Here is a 15,457-nt window from a genome sequence, read left to right on the forward strand (position 1 = left end):
GTTCACTACTATCATGTATTAAATGACACTCCTATTTAAGTAATTCAACATATCAAAAAGGTTGATATGTCTACGTCTGAGGTGATGGCAGAGATCAGGTGGTCAGGATCGGCCCCCATCAGCTCGGTGGCCTCAACGTAATGGGCCATTACCGCCGTGTTCTTCTTTGCCGACTGGAGGACGGGGCTGCGCATTGTGGGTTATGGTTTCCTCTTTTCCCTTCTCTCGACACTCCTTCAACCACCTCCCCACTGTCTTTCCGCCAGGGGTGTTTGCGCCGCTAGAGAAGCCAATGAAAAGGGGTTTGATTCCGCTAAAGCTTATGGAATAGGGAATAAAGAGAGAGATAGATAGAAGTGAAGACTAAAGAAATGATTTCATTCTTAGCTTTTTACCCTGTAAAACACAAAAGCAGTAAACTGATATTCAAAAGAACATCAATACTCCCTCCGTCCCGCTTTAGCAGTCTCATTGACTTTTCTGCCCTCTTTTTACATTATTGTCTCTCTTACTTTACCATTTCTCCACTTTAACTATTTTTTATCATTTTTACAAAAAGAGGGCAGAAAAGTCAATGGAACTACTAAAGCGGGACGGAGGGAGTAAAACTTTAGGTACACTCTTCCAAAGATATCAATCACATATGAAAAAACAAATGTTTCACAAGCCAGATTTCCAAGACAAAAATAAATTATTTCTGTCAAACTAAACAAAGCATATCAAAAAAGTCTTAAAGTAACCAATTCAAATTTCATACCACCAACTAAACTTGTGGCACTATAATGCATACGCCACATAGTTATAATGCAAAAAATATGAATATCAACTTTCAGAAGGGCCACATCCTCCACGACCTTTCCTATTTTCAGCTGGATCTTTAAATCGAGCAGTCCTTGGCCTTCGTTTGTGAGTGACAACAACTGGATCTAAAATGGGAATATCACCACCATCAATTTCTATTGCTTCAAATGTATTTTGACTTCGAAGAGAAGTTATGCCGGCAGACTTTCATCTCTTTGAACTTATCTTTGACAAAACTGATTTTCTCCACCACATCAATATTATGGTAACCGTGAAAAAGATTTGGAATTGCAATCCCATTTTGTTGGAATATGATAGTAGTATAATGGATAGATCATAGATATGATGTTAGACACGTCCATCGATCAAGTATCCTCTCCCAACAAGGTGCATTTCATTGAAGAGCATCAGCCTACTGGGGGCTATTTTGAGTGCAATTGCAAGAAATTCGAGAGGAAATGTATTTTGTGTTGTCATATATTGAAGGTTTTGGTATTCAAAAAAATTGATCATGTCAACGAAAGATATATTTTGTGGCGATGGCGGAAGGATGTTTACATATCTGTCACGACCACAAACTTCCTAATGATGGTGACTGCATCTAAACGTGATTCAATAGCACCTTAGAATCAAGGGATGAAAAGTATACATGATTTATAAGAAGAAGCCTAGGACAAAAGTCTCGCAGGTGAAAGTGAAATGGGACAACATAAAGTCAGAGTGCGGTCTAGGTTCACAATCCTTCTAACATAGAATCCTATTACAGCGGAAACGTCCAAGACAAGGCAGTATGTATGGAGACATACTACCCTGGGCTACCTATTGACTTATTCGAGGATTCATTCCCAACACCATCGCCTGCCCGTCCACGTTCAACCTGCACATTTAAAAAGAAACATGCAGGGCTGAGTATTTGATATACTCAGTGAGCACATTGCCAAAAACAGTTTTGATTTTAATTGTCAAGCCACAGTTGAGAGATTCACGGGGTTTTTATTTAAAAGGCCCGAGTCTCTAAATACTTTTCCTTTCATAAGAATTTTGATTGCGCAATCACGTATCATAGATATACCATATCTGATCATTGTGTGAACCGGGAATGTGGCCACATTCCACGACGGTCACTGGACCGGCCAACCCCTTTTGTTAGCTCACGGTCCCCTTATGTGTACACTAGTCCGAGTAGGGTTTGCGGCCCTACTGGGACCCGAATTCGATTTAACATAAATTGGCGTAGCCAAGCAGATAGGTAATCATAAAACAAAACATGGCATGACAATATACTTGAGCAAAGATTTTCCATTTTCATACTGAAATCACGTTTGAAAGAAATGCCCACCTCAAAAGCTAAAGCTCCTTCCGGAATTTCCTTAACTTGGTCTTAGATGACGTTCGAAGACGTCCCTTTAGGAAAGTAAACAGATACTTAATTAGACTTTTGAGATATCCATTAAGCTTAGACATGAATGCATCCTAAGTGCGATGATCATTTTATTCTTCCTTTAAATTTTCTAGAAGAGTCCTAGAATCCTTGAATATTAATTAAATCAGTAGATTTAACTAAATTAGAGGAATTGTTCACTTAACTAGAGGGTGCTACCTCGCATGCCATTTATTTAAACATACTAAAATTTTGGCTCGCGGTCTAAAATACTCGTTAGCGTATCGTAATTTCTTAAAATTAATCACTTGAGCACTCTTGCCAATTTTCGGAAAAATTAGACTTATCTTCGTGGAGTTAACTTTCGGACTCTTAATTAATAAATCCGTAGTATAGCAAAGCCCATGATTTAATTAAATTCCTACTTTAATTTAATTAGTGGCCCAAGACATTTATACATACTCTACTGGCCCATCTCTTTAATTAATATGAGGCCCAAACTCTAGAATAAGGAGAGGCCCAAACAAAAATAAAAGGGAGAAGCCCAAAACATCTCACAAAACCATCGGCTCTCCCTCATTCCCATCCCTAATTCGAAACCCTAAAACAGAGAGAGAGAGCTCGGCGGCGCCTCCTCACCTTCCGCCGCCAGCCGCTCCGATCGGCGCCTCCCCGTGCGTCGCCGGAGACTCAGCCGCTTTCCCCTCCTCTCTCTCTCAACCTCATTTTCGCAAACCAACTCAAAACCCTACTCCAACTTTCTCTTCTCTCTCGGCGGTGCCGCCGCCTCACCCGCTCGCCGTCAGCTCGGCGTCAATTTGCGACGATCTCGTGCCGCCGTCGTCGCTGGAAGATTTTGGAACCAACGCCGCCATCGGTCGCCGCCTCTTCTCTGTACAGAGCTGCCGCCGCTAGCGTGCATGTACCGGCGGCAGCTTCGGCCTCCACCCCGCCTCGCTCCACCGGCTATCGACAGGTGTGAGGATGAATTTTGACTCCCCTTTACATTTGCTTTATTTTTCTTAAAATTTTGTCTAGGTTTACAAGTTTTGCAAAAACTATTATGCAGGTTTGCAAAGGCTGTGGCTTTAGTGATGGATTAGAGGTGTGGGGTTGTCAAAGCTGTCTCCCGGGTACTTTAGAGCCGTCGCCGGAGTTGTCCAGCCGGGTAACCTGCCGCTCGTGGGGTCCCCGTTGCCGTCTACGGTGGTCTCCGAGGGATCCCCTCGTTCTTTAAGCTACGTTCTCAATTCCCTTTCATTTCTATGCATTTTGTTGAGATTTAGGCAGTAGTTATGTTGGTGGCTTTTGATTATTGTGATTTGAGTTTGTGATTTCTGAGATAAAACTAGCTCACTGGAATGAGCTCGATTTTGGGGCTAAAGTGTTGATCTTGAAAAGGTTATAGCTTGCTACTGAAAATTAGCATAAAGGCAGCCTATTGTGCTCTTGTTCCAATTATGTGTTAAGCTCTAAGAATGCTACTACTGTCATGAGATTCCTATAGCCATGGTTCTATATTCTTGAGCTAGCATGATGTTCTAACAAGGGCAGGGGGTGTGCTTGTGTCATATTGGCTGTGGTTCTTAAATTGTGGTGCCTCTATAAGATGACATGAAAATTGATTTGTAGGAGAGAAAGGGGTGGAGGTGTATTACCTCTGGAAAGGTTGAAGGAGTGGCTGTCTTTGTTGAAATTCTCGGCTATGTGCCACTCTTCACTCTCTATCTTGCTGAAAATTTGAAGTGTGGGTGAAAGGAGTTGGTGTGTGGTGTGGAGGGGGATTTATAGGCAGATTGTGGTGTACTCTTGAGCCTTAAATGGCTGCTGCATCGTTTGTTGTCATGCTGCAGAAAATATCACTTTTAGTGATCTCCTTGTCTCTCCTTCATGGCTGCAAAACTTGCATCTTTATGAGTAACTAGTACTAGTTATAAATTGGGGTTTGTTGGGATTTTGGCAGAGATTGAATCTGGACTCTTTGGCTCCTTGCTAGCTATTCTTTTGGTGGTTTATGGAGTATGTACTCGTGAGAAATAAATGGCTGATGTGCAATAGTTGTTGCAGGGCTGACTTGCCTTCTATGGCAAATCCTTGGTCCTCTATAACTAAAGGAAATGTTGTTCTTTTCTTCAATTAATAGCCCCCTTTATTTTCTTTTGTTTCCTAGCCACTAAACTTGTTTTTTTTTTTTTACTTATTTTGTAGGTGAAAGAAAAGGCTTGGCTGCCTTGCTGCTGCTTTGAGACGTGGGCCATGCTATCCCGGGCTCGACGGCTCGTTCGGATATGGCGCGGTGGTAGTGCGGCGTGGGCTCGGGAAAAGAAGTCCAAGTGCAAGCTACCCTAGACTTTATTTCCTTGAGCTTTTGGTTCATTCAAGAGTATTGTAACATTAATATCCCATCTCATCCTTTTGTAAGACCATCATGAACTTCCAAAGAAACAAATTTTTGGGCATTATGTGGACCTTTTCTTTCGGGAACACTTGAATAGCATTCCTTTTTATTCCGCAACGTACATTAGTTGGTTTAGTTCGTTTGATTATTTCTTTAACTTTTACTTTGCAATTAACACTATTAAGTTCATCAAAGGCTCGAGTTCCATTTATTTTCACGAAACAAGAGAACGATAGAGTGAAAACGTCTTGCTCCATGCCGGCTGTAGAAATATAACAAAAGTCTCCCTACTCAAATTCTCCATCTTGACGGGTCTAGAAACACTATGGAGAGTGGCTCTAAGCCTCCCTCCTGATAAAACATCTGCTGATTCTCCTACCTGAACAATAAAACTCCCTCGTGGCGCCTTCACCATAACCACACGGTTCATCTCTGGATGAAACACTTGCAGGTAGGTATGGCCACTAGGAGAGTCGCATTCTCGCTCATCACTTCCATTCGACAACATAAACATAGGCGTTGTCAAAATCGTAAAAATCCCATAATCGTAATGCCACTGCTGCCACAGCTTTGAGTTACAACCATCACCACAATCAGATTTACAATTCTCCCCCAAATTAACCCTGCTACGGCGCTTCCTATTCTCCGCCTCGTTGATGGCAGCATTATCAGCAACAGAGTGATAATGTATCAACCGCCCTTTCGCTGTACCACTCTGCAATAAGCTCTGTTCCAGCTCACACCCACCAATTTGTTGATCACAAACTCGAGCAAGACAAAGCCCCAATTCCATCATACACAACCCTAATTCTCGAAATGCAAACCCTAGATCCTTAAATTCCCCTGATTCAACCTCGTTAGACATTGCCCTATCCCCAAATCCAAATTTGAATTCATCATCATACTTCATTTGCATTGCAAAAGAAGACACGGTTCTATTCAAATCCTTCAACGGAACATCGCTCCCCAGATTATGATCCTACGAGGTTGCTTAAGAAATTAACATCTAGTCAATGAAATATCAAATAAGTAAAGGTTTGATTTTTTACCTTGAGGATCCTTTTCCGATCATCGTTGCTGAGAAGAGCAAGCTTTCGGGCCAAAGGGAGCAGAGTTTGGGAGGTTTGGGCAGCAGGGACACCGGTAATGGAGAGAAGGCCCGGGCCGTTACGGCCGAGGCTTTGCATTATCGATATGGAAATGGATGCGAGGCGTTGGATTTCATGGTTTGATGTGGGAATTTGGAGGGACGACAACGCCATGAGATCGGCGTATTGAAGGTGGTAGAGTTCCAAGATTTCATTTTCTTCCATCTATCAAAGGTTTGGGGTTTTCGAAGGCTTTATATTTTTGGTAGAGTTCCAAGATTTTGAATATCCAAAGTCCAAATATGAGCTCTGTTAATCCCCTTCCACCAATAAATATAAGTCTCATTTTGCTTATCACTGAAAAAATAGTCCAATTTCTATTTCTCTCGTATTTTATTCACTTTTTGGATTTTTATCAGATTTTATCTATTTTTTTTCTTTTTCTCTTATATTTAACTTATTTTTTCTTTCTCTCTTACTTTATCAATTTCTCATTAATATATTCTACTCTTACACTTACTAATTTTGTGGACGGATGGAGTATTTGAATTCATTCTTTTTATAAATGTCTTGTTAAATAGAGATTTTACTCTAAATTCAACATAACAAAAATACTTACTCCCTATCGATCCATTTTTTTGTCTGGATTCAGATTTTTGGATCACTTCAAATCAGTAAAAAAATCCTATTTACACTACATGTTTTGGATTCAAAATTTGAGATTTGGATTTTTGGATCACTTCAAATCAGGCAAACATCCGTTGGTTCCGGTTTTGGAAATTGTTGAACCGGAACCAAACCGCGACGGTGTTTCAAGGTTACGGTTCCGGTTCCAAAACCGTCGGTTTCGGTTCCAAACCGACGATTTTCCGGCGGTTTTTCATGGTTCCGAACCACCGGTTTTGTTGCGATTTTTTGCGGTTCCGGCTTTATTTTACGGTTCTTCGCGGTTCCGGCACGGTTTCGGTTCAAAAATTTTTGAACCTGAACCGAACCACGGTTCAAAAAATCAACATTTCGGCTCGGGTAAATTCTCCCGGTTTTGGTTCAGAACCGTAACCAACAGTTACGGTTTCGGTTTTAACCACCGGTTCGATAAACCTTGGGCAGGTCTATCTCCAATGGTACACTAAAATTTAAAATAAGATAGTTAATTAGCTCTAGTAGAACTTCAAAACCAATCTCATTTTTTGTTCTTGAGCGAAAAATACCTAGATTTACACAAAACCAAAACTAAAATGTTTTTCAAATTTTAGGAGTAAAATGACATAATACAGAGAATATTCTTTTAAGTTTGAGGTCACTCCTAAAATGAGGTCATTCGCCCACGAATGACTCATTTTAGGCAGCACGAGATTTTCACAGTGTATTTTGTAAATTGAGAACTAAGTAATAAAAATTAAAATAGAAATAAAATGTGTTTCATAACTTTTTATAATGTGAACAAAGTGGGTCGACTTTAGTATATTTTGTGAGCTATATTTTTTAAATCATACGGATGGGTCATTTTTTTATACGCTAGTAGAATATTAGTAGTACTATGATTAAGAAACAGAAAGATGAAGACAAGCTGTTACATAATAGTATCTGCTCTCTACTCTAGTTTTTCGATCCCCATGAACAAGACGTTCATGATAATGCCAAAAAAAGAACCCTACATTAACGCCATAACAACCATGTGATGGTTGGTTCCTACCTGCCGTTAGTTGTTAATCTCGTATGGCTTTTCATCATGCAGCGTTCTCCTTGAAGCTCTTGGTCAGCCATATCGCCGTCTCGCGTGGCGACACCTTCTCCGGCCCGAACGGCTTCAGCAGGACTTGTAGCTCGTCCAACCTTTCTTGCTGCAACAGCGTCGCGCTGAACTCGAGCAGCCCCTCCAGGGCTTCTGCTCGCTGCTGGTACGACGTCGTGTCAAACCTCCTCTGCCGAGAATCTGCCGACGAACGGCTCGAAACCCCGCCGCCGACTGGGTTGTGTTCGGAGCACTCACTCCCGTTGTACTGCAGGCCTTGAGCGGAGATTGACCTAGCAAAGGTTCTGTCGAGAATCTGGACCGTGCACTTGTCTTTCGTGATGGAACGCCCACTGCTGTATGGCGGGGTGTACGAGCACTGAACAGAGGAGAATGAGCTCCGGCGGCTTCTTGGCAGCGGAGACTCGTCCGCAGATGCCAACGGAAAGTCAACCATCTTGTCAATTCGAGGAGCGTTGACGGAGACATCCAGGGAATCTACACTACCAAGTAGACCGACGCTAGGCTTAGCTCGTGTAGACAGTGGAAGAGACTCTCTGCGTGCTGGTTGGGACAGTTTTCTCGCTGGAGTATGCGACACTGGAAGCTGCATACATGTAAAGCAATGAATCAATTGCACAACTATCTGTAACTAGATCGAGTTAAAAAGTGAATTCACACGAACCAATTCACGAGTAGACCCAGGGTTCGACATTCTTGATGGGGTCATAGACTGCCTTCTATGATTCGAAGAAGCCTTTGCAGAAGTCGTTCTCGGAGTTTTGATAGTACTGAACTTGGTGGAGTTCGCCAACTTCTGCACTCCAATATCATCACCCACACTACCAATCGAAAGGTCGGACAGTTTATCATTCAAATGGCTGAACGTTTTTTGTGCTCTTCTCGAAGAGCAAGGACTGTCGAGTTCATTTCCAGATATGCTAGGATTCAACGCCCTATTGTTTCCAAATGACAGCCTTTTCTCTCGTTTGACAGCATCAGCTTCAACGAATCTTGTTTTCTTGAAAAAATTGGCATCAGAGGGCAGAGCTGGAAAAGTATGCCTCCTAGGGTTGTTCGTCTTGAGATGGATATCGAGGATATATGGCCGGAGATGTGGATGTCGGAGCAAATCTGCAGCCTGCACAAGGAAATCAGATAACCATGTCCTAATATTCTTGCACGTTATAGCCGGAAGGAAAAACATAGAATTGGAATGTACGCTTGGTCTCAGCTCTGGATTTTTCCGAAGCATACTCTTGATTAGCCCACGGCTGGAGGAAAGGGAGACGATAAAACATGCAAGTTAGAGAAAACAAAGTCTTGTCGAGAAATTGTGGTCTTAGAAAACCCGGTATGAATATATTTGAGTTAACAGACTTACAATGGGCCGGTATACATGGTTGGAAGCGGAGACACGATTGATTTATTAATCTTGTGGATGAGACCTTGTATATCCTGTTCATGAAGGTGGCATTCGAACCATTCTAGTTAATGAATGCAAATACAATCTGATAAAGATGATAACACAGACAATCTAGTTAATTGCAGACTATCCATCAAATATTTGCATAAATTCGAATTTTATCGATGATAACATGTTTAGATATAGCAGAATGAGACTTACAAAGGCTTTAAATGCAGGCTTGTGAGCAGCCATTTCATAGAGGCAGCACCCTGAAAAAATGTTAAAATTCATAACGCTCAAGAAAATAAACCCAAACAATGTAGCAAGTTTAAGAACTACGAGATCTCAAGGAAGTTACCCAAGGACCAGATATCCGACTTGGAACCATAAGGTATATCAGCAAGAAGCTCGGGGCACATATAACTAGGCGTTCCCACTACCTGCAATCGGATAGCATAAATATAATTTAGACATATGAACAAGGGAGATCATGAAGAAATCTGAATCTGTGTCTGCATCGTCGTTATACTCACAGAGGATGCTAGATCATCAGAAATCAATACTTTAGCAAGACCGAAATCCCCTGGTACATTACAACAGAATAAAATATTTTAAGATAGAAAAGAAAAAACAGATGTCTTTTGTATTGAAAAGTTTCACAAAGGCATCAAAAGTAGCAGTGACAACGAATGATTATAGTTAGTTACCTAAACGTATGTCTTGATCTTTTGTCAGAAATATATTCGAGCACTGAGAAGAAATGGATGAAGCCTTTTAATATGTGTTATTCTGTTTCTCGTATCTAAATATGTTAAATGATAAGTAATTTATACCTTGACATCACGATGAAGAATGTGGTTGCAGTGCAAGTAATCCAGTGCCATTAACAGTTGAACCAGCCATTTGCAAAGCTTCTGTTCGTAATTCAACAAACGGATGTAATCATTAACACTTAGCTTGGTGAAAATACTAGAGAAGAGAAGATCGAGGTTTGGTAAGAACCTCCTCAGGAAAATGAATTCCGTTTCTCTTTTTAATGGCTTCGGCCCTAATATATCATTAAAGGCAACATGATCAGAGATACAAAAGATAAGGGTATGACTAATATCAGCAAAATTCTAGAAACTAGCAACTTACACGTCTCCTCCCTCACAGTAACCAATCACGATGCAAACATAACAACCCTGAAAATAACAGAATGTTTACATTGCAAGTGGATGATATAATGAAAAAAATCTTAAGCAAGAAAAAATGTAAGTAAACATCGTAGCAAACACTAATTGTTTATAGTACTTGTTACTAAGCCTAATCATGGTCGCCTAAAACTTATTCTCACTTCAAATTCCATGTTAATTCCAACAATAGCACATGTTCTGAGATTGTACATTTTTTTATGTAAATAAATAAGCAGGAAAATAATTAATTTTATTTCATATGTAAGTTTGATATGACTCACATACCCTTTCCACCCAAGAATCTTTGTACTCCACAATAAATGGATTTTTTACTTTTGAAATGAGCTCCATCTGCACATGAAAAAATGTTATCGTAACCACAACTAAATGAAATCAGGCAAGTGATAAGCAAACATACGTATATATTCTCTTGCTTAGATACAAAAAACTCCAAATGAAACAATTTCTTTTCCATTTCAAAAAGTGTTTCTCTGCAGTCCATATGACCACAAAATTATACACAAGCAACCATTTCATAAGTTAGGGAAGTGCTTCACCACATCTCAATATCTCATACAATTCAAACTTTTTAGCAGTTGTCGTCAACTCCATATCATATTCACAAAATCCAATGTATATTTCCCAAAAATTGGTTTTGACTCACTCATACGTATCTCATGTTCATTATCACTAAGTAACCCGAAATTTGAAGTTTTCATAATCAAATGATTAAACAGTGTCTCCAAATCCAGAAGGTATTATTAAAAATTCAAACTAATCATTACCTCCTGGTGGGCAGATCTGCGGGTACGATCAGTCTGTCTAGCAAGGCGGATTTTCTTCAGAACATACCTTTGAAAGAAACAGAAACATAAATCAACAAGAAGAGAGGCATAAAACTCAAATTAAAGTAACAAAATTCTAGTTACAGTGTCCCCTTACTTCTTCTTCTCTTGTCTATGCCTAACAAGCAGCGCAGAGCCAAAGGACCCTTTACCAATCTGCTCCAATATATCATAGTTCTCCATTTTACAGTTGCAAGCGACGACTTTAGTCTATGATCTCTCCGAAAATAACATCACAGGACGCACCACCTTCGAGTATCACAAAATCAAACTACCAAAGAAGCTGCCAAATGCAGAAATTTCAAAACATCAAGTTCCCGAAAGAGTGGTTCGTCGTTAGTTGCAAGAAATAGACACAACTTTATGGCACACAACACACAGATCTAGTTAAGAGACCACCTAAAACATTTGCAAAAACAGCAGCAGAACTTAAATGACTAAGAAAACAATAACCACAACCGACAATGACATTTACCACTCTCTTCAAATAACTGAAAATTGTAAGCCCCCTTTCTAATTAACAGAGATATAAAAGAAAAGCAAGTAGGAAACATACCCATTTGAGATATAGTAGTAACATTTTCTCAAAAACACTCGATACATAAAAGAGGCCAAGTAAAGGTAAATTAAATGCAATTTTTAGGAGTAGTATCATACGATGAAAGCCGCTCTTTGATTCAAGAAAAACCAGTCAGCGTGACTATTTTCCTATATATTTGGGGCTAACAAAATTATTCAGTACAAGGTCGAAAATTTCACTAACCGGAAGCAGAAAAAACACTTTATACATAATTTGTTGGGTACAAAAGGACTTGCATTCGTACTGCATTTTTTAGCATCAAACTAAAAACTCAATAAACCCAGGTTTTGCAAAATTGGGCGAATTCAAAGTAAGAAGTGAAAGCTCACAACAAAAAGGCAGATGAAATCACAACCATGTAGCACATTTTGTTCAATCGCTGAGAGTAGAAAAGAAGAAGTTTTAAAATTACAAAATCGTACCTGAAATGGAGAGCAGCCAGATAAAACGCAGATCACGATGAGTGAATTTAGGAGCATGTGAGGATGATAAACATAATAAGACGGGTGAACGAGCAAACAAGTTGAATATTTTACTCCATATTTTATCTACAAATAAATAAAGTGAAGATTTTTATTTTTATTTTTGAAAAAAAGAGAGAAGAAAAACCGAGAATGGGCGGCAAAAGCAGATAAAATCAATAAGCCCCACAGACAGAAAGAGGAAAGGGGTTTTCAAACTTGAAGAAAGAAAAGGAAATGCTAACCACTTCTTCTTTTCTTCTTTATGCGGAGCAGAAGAAGAGAAGGGTGAAGAAATGTCAGAGATTTCAGTGTGTGTGTGAAATTATCTTTTCGATCGTCGAGCATCGGTTCAACCTTCATAAATCTATCAATTAATATCCGATTAATGTCGCATTCAATCGGAGTTTATGGATGAACACTCACTCACACCTCGTGAGTAGTTGTGAGGAATGGATGGATAGAGTCAGCGAAATATTGTAAAATGTGTGTGGGGAATTTGCTTGAGATTCTTTGAAAAGGACAGGAGAGCTGTACTAGGTGATGGTGGTGGGGCACTCAGTTTTCATCATTCTATTTTTTTTCTTGTGAAAAAATACCAAAAGTACTACGCATCTAGACATGCCCAAGGTTTATCGAACCGGCGGTTAAAATTAGTGGCGGATCTAGGAGGGGGCGGTCGACCCCGACCATTCGGAGAGCCTAAACTTTTCCTTGAATCGAGCCAAAAATACCATATCCGCCCCCTTCTTAAAGTGTAGAAATCTATTTGCTTTCAATAAATGCCGTATAAAATGTAGTAGCCCAATAGTTTAGTTGTTGGATTTTTAACCTAGATGTCTAAGGTTCAATCCTCAACAAGAATAACGTATGTTTTTCATTTTTTATTTTTTTATTTTTCCAATTCATATTTTTTCTTATATCAAAATAATACCTTTAAATACTTTATGAAATCTAAACTTTTACTAATTTACATATATTATGTTGTTATATTTATTCTTTAGTTAAAATCATTTTTAATCTTGTGTTAAAGTTTTTTTGTCTTAAAGTACTTATAATTTGTGATCCATGAATCGTATTTTCTATGTAATAAAATAAACATTTTAAATATTTTTGAAATTGAAATATTTACTGCTCTACTTATATCGCTTTTATATATAATACTTACAGTGGTTTTGAACGTATATAATAACTACAATAATTTTATATTTTAAAATGAACTATATATATTTGCAAGCTATAGTATATGTTTATATTTTATTAACGAAGCTAGTGCTACTTAAATATTAATATAATATTATTTATTTTATTATTTTAAATAATATCAAATATAATATTTCATCTTTAAATATTAAATTTATTAATATTTAACATTTAAATTCTGCCCCCGTCATTTTAAGGTTCTGAATCCGCCACTGGTTAAAACCGAAATCGTGAGAATTTACCCAAACCTAAATCGTCGATTTTTGAACTGTGGTTCGGTTCAGGTTCAAATATTTTCGAACCGAAATCGCCGATTTCGGACTGTTCCAAACCGAAACCGCAAAAAACTGCCGAAAACCGTGAAACTCATCCGAAACCGCAAAAAATTGGCGGTTCGGAACGCGTAAAAAACTGCCGGTTTGGAACCGAAACCGGCAGTTTTGTAACCGTAACCGCAAAACAACCTCGCAGTTCGGCAATTTCCGAAACCGTAATCGCCGGTTCCGGAACTATGGGCACCTCTACCTCCAACACTTATATATTTGGCACGAGTTTTAAGAAATATACTCATTATATCCTACTACAACTGAGGCATTTCATTTTTATTGTTGTTTTGCGAATATGATAAGAAATAGTTAGAGTATGGAGAAAGTAAAGTAAGAGAGAGAATAATATAGAAGAAAGTCGTATATACATTATTCTCTTACTTACTTTGCTTTATCTTTATTCTAAGTAATTACTCCTCATTTTTGCAAAACAACGTCCGAATTAAAATGCATTAATAGAAAGTGGGTTGAAAAAATTAGTACATATGGGTCTTATTTTTAAATATTAGTTTTATAATAAAATGTGAGTGATAATGAGTTAATCGATATTACCAAAAATAATAAAAGGAAAAAGTAATAAATTTTAAAAACGGATAAAAATAGAAATAAGAGGGTGGATACACCTAGAAAAATAAGGAGTAAGAATGATGTTGTCATTTACAACTACCCTTTTAATAAGAGATGTTGAATCATTTTTTTTCTTAGAAAGAATATGAAAGTATTGGTCAATCGATTTGCTGGTGTAAATTTATCTCGATTCGTTGTAAACTTTCTATATTTAGAATTGATCTATTTTAATGGACATTCCAAGTAAACTTAGTCTTTTGTTTTTCTTTTTTTACTGAAAATAGTAAAAGTGGTACTATATCACTAAGTCATTTACTACACTTTTCTTCTACTATTAATATTTAATATAGGAATATTAATATAGGAAGAAAAGCATAGTAAATGAACACAATGAGACTGTGGTACTAACTAATTGCATGTCATTTGAAGAACAAATGTGTGCTGTGTTTTTCCCCCACGGTAGGGGATCCTCCCCCAAATTCACGGCAGCATCAAATCAAATTATGCTATAGATTATGAAATGAATTTTATTTTACAAATATTATAGTTTGATTTAAAATATTTTGTTTGTTAAATCGTATAGTCCTAGTATATATACTCTCTCCGCCCACAAAAATATACTACTCCCTCCGTCTCACTTTAGGAGTCCCGGTTGAGTTCAGCACGAGTTTTAAGAAATGTAAAAGAAAATTGGTGAAAAAAGATAGTGGAATGTGGGTCCTGTTTTTTTATATTTGTTTTATAATAAAATGTGAGTGGAAAAAAGTTAGTTGAATGTGAGACCTACCATTTATGGAATATTCTAACCGGGACTTCTAAAGTGGGATATCCCAAAATGGTAAATCGGAACTCCTAAAGTGGGACGGAGGGAACAGTATGTATTTGAAATGACATCGAAATTAATGTACAATTGGTAAAGTAAGAGATGATGTAAATGGTAATTAAATAGTATTAGTGCATGCTGTACTCACATTATTAGTATTTAAGGAGTTGTAATGTTGGGGGCTATAAGTTATACTCCATCCATTCCTAAAGAATATGAACAATGGGTTTGACACGGATTTTAATAAATAAAGAGAAAAGTAAGAGAAAGAGAGAGAAAATTGTAGTAGTAAAAATAATGTTAGTGAATAGTGGGGTCCACACTATTGTAATGGTTTAAGTTGTTAATAGTAATTGTATAAGTTGTAAATAAAATGATGTGCAAGGGAATAAGTTGTTTGACTTTTTCAAAATTAGAAAATTCATACTTTTCAGGGACGGACGAAAAAAAGGAAATAACTCATACTCTTTGAGAGCGGAAGAGTAAATAAATTGATGTTTATGAATAATAAGTTGTGAACAACCTTCTATAAATAAAAATATTAATATTTTTATGAGACGAATGAAAATGAAAAATACTCATATTTTTATCGAAATGCATTGGTTATTGTTTTGGATATACTCCTGTATAATAAATTAATTGATTAATGGGCCAACTGTGCTAACC

General features: G+C 38.0%; 3 protein-coding genes across 7 annotated transcripts; 1 reads left to right on the forward strand and 2 right to left on the reverse strand.

Annotated features, from left to right (window-relative positions):
- Positions 1–1,450: 1,450 nt before the first annotated feature.
- Positions 1,451–4,668, forward strand: LOC125197816. Its single transcript, XM_048096338.1, has 4 exons — positions 1,451–1,489; positions 2,793–3,158; positions 3,252–3,418; positions 4,389–4,668. Coding segments are annotated over exons 1-4 (573 nt in total). The 3' UTR covers positions 4,390–4,668.
- Positions 4,669–4,794: 126 nt separating this feature from the next.
- Positions 4,795–6,003, reverse strand: LOC125197825. The gene is made up of 2 exons (XM_048096347.1): positions 5,630–6,003; positions 4,795–5,559 (listed from the first exon to the last, which is right to left on the reverse strand). Exons 1-2 carry the CDS (start codon positions 5,891–5,893, stop codon positions 4,795–4,797), a joined length of 1,029 nt encoding a protein of 342 aa, XP_047952304.1. The 5' UTR covers positions 5,894–6,003.
- A 1,184-nt stretch (positions 6,004–7,187) lies between these two features.
- On the reverse strand, positions 7,188–12,282 carry LOC125201081 (serine/threonine-protein kinase Nek2-like). 5 transcript variants are annotated; one of them, XM_048098992.1, is made up of 16 exons: positions 12,118–12,276; positions 11,834–11,959; positions 10,929–11,114; positions 10,772–10,838; positions 10,272–10,337; positions 9,949–9,995; positions 9,814–9,859; positions 9,645–9,725; positions 9,519–9,561; positions 9,345–9,394; positions 9,170–9,251; positions 9,031–9,080; positions 8,788–8,861; positions 8,626–8,677; positions 8,089–8,544; positions 7,188–8,010 (listed from the first exon to the last, which is right to left on the reverse strand). In XM_048098992.1, the coding sequence occupies exons 3-16, from the start codon at positions 11,012–11,014 to the stop codon at positions 7,399–7,401; spliced, it is 1,812 nt and encodes a 603-aa protein (XP_047954949.1). In that variant the 5' UTR covers positions 11,015–11,114; positions 11,834–11,959; positions 12,118–12,276; the 3' UTR covers positions 7,188–7,398. The 5 variants fall into 5 exon arrangements, with proteins under 5 accessions (XP_047954949.1, XP_047954945.1, XP_047954946.1 ...); XM_048098988.1 differs by having other exon boundaries at positions 8,089–8,677; positions 12,118–12,282; XM_048098989.1 differs by lacking the exon at positions 12,118–12,276 and having other exon boundaries at positions 8,089–8,677; positions 11,834–12,064.
- Between the last annotated feature and the right edge of the window lie 3,175 nt (positions 12,283–15,457).

The sequence above is a fragment of the Salvia hispanica genome, chromosome 1 (assembly GCF_023119035.1).
Source record: "Salvia hispanica cultivar TCC Black 2014 chromosome 1, UniMelb_Shisp_WGS_1.0, whole genome shotgun sequence".
NCBI classification, from domain to species: Eukaryota; Viridiplantae; Streptophyta; class Magnoliopsida; order Lamiales; family Lamiaceae; genus Salvia; species Salvia hispanica.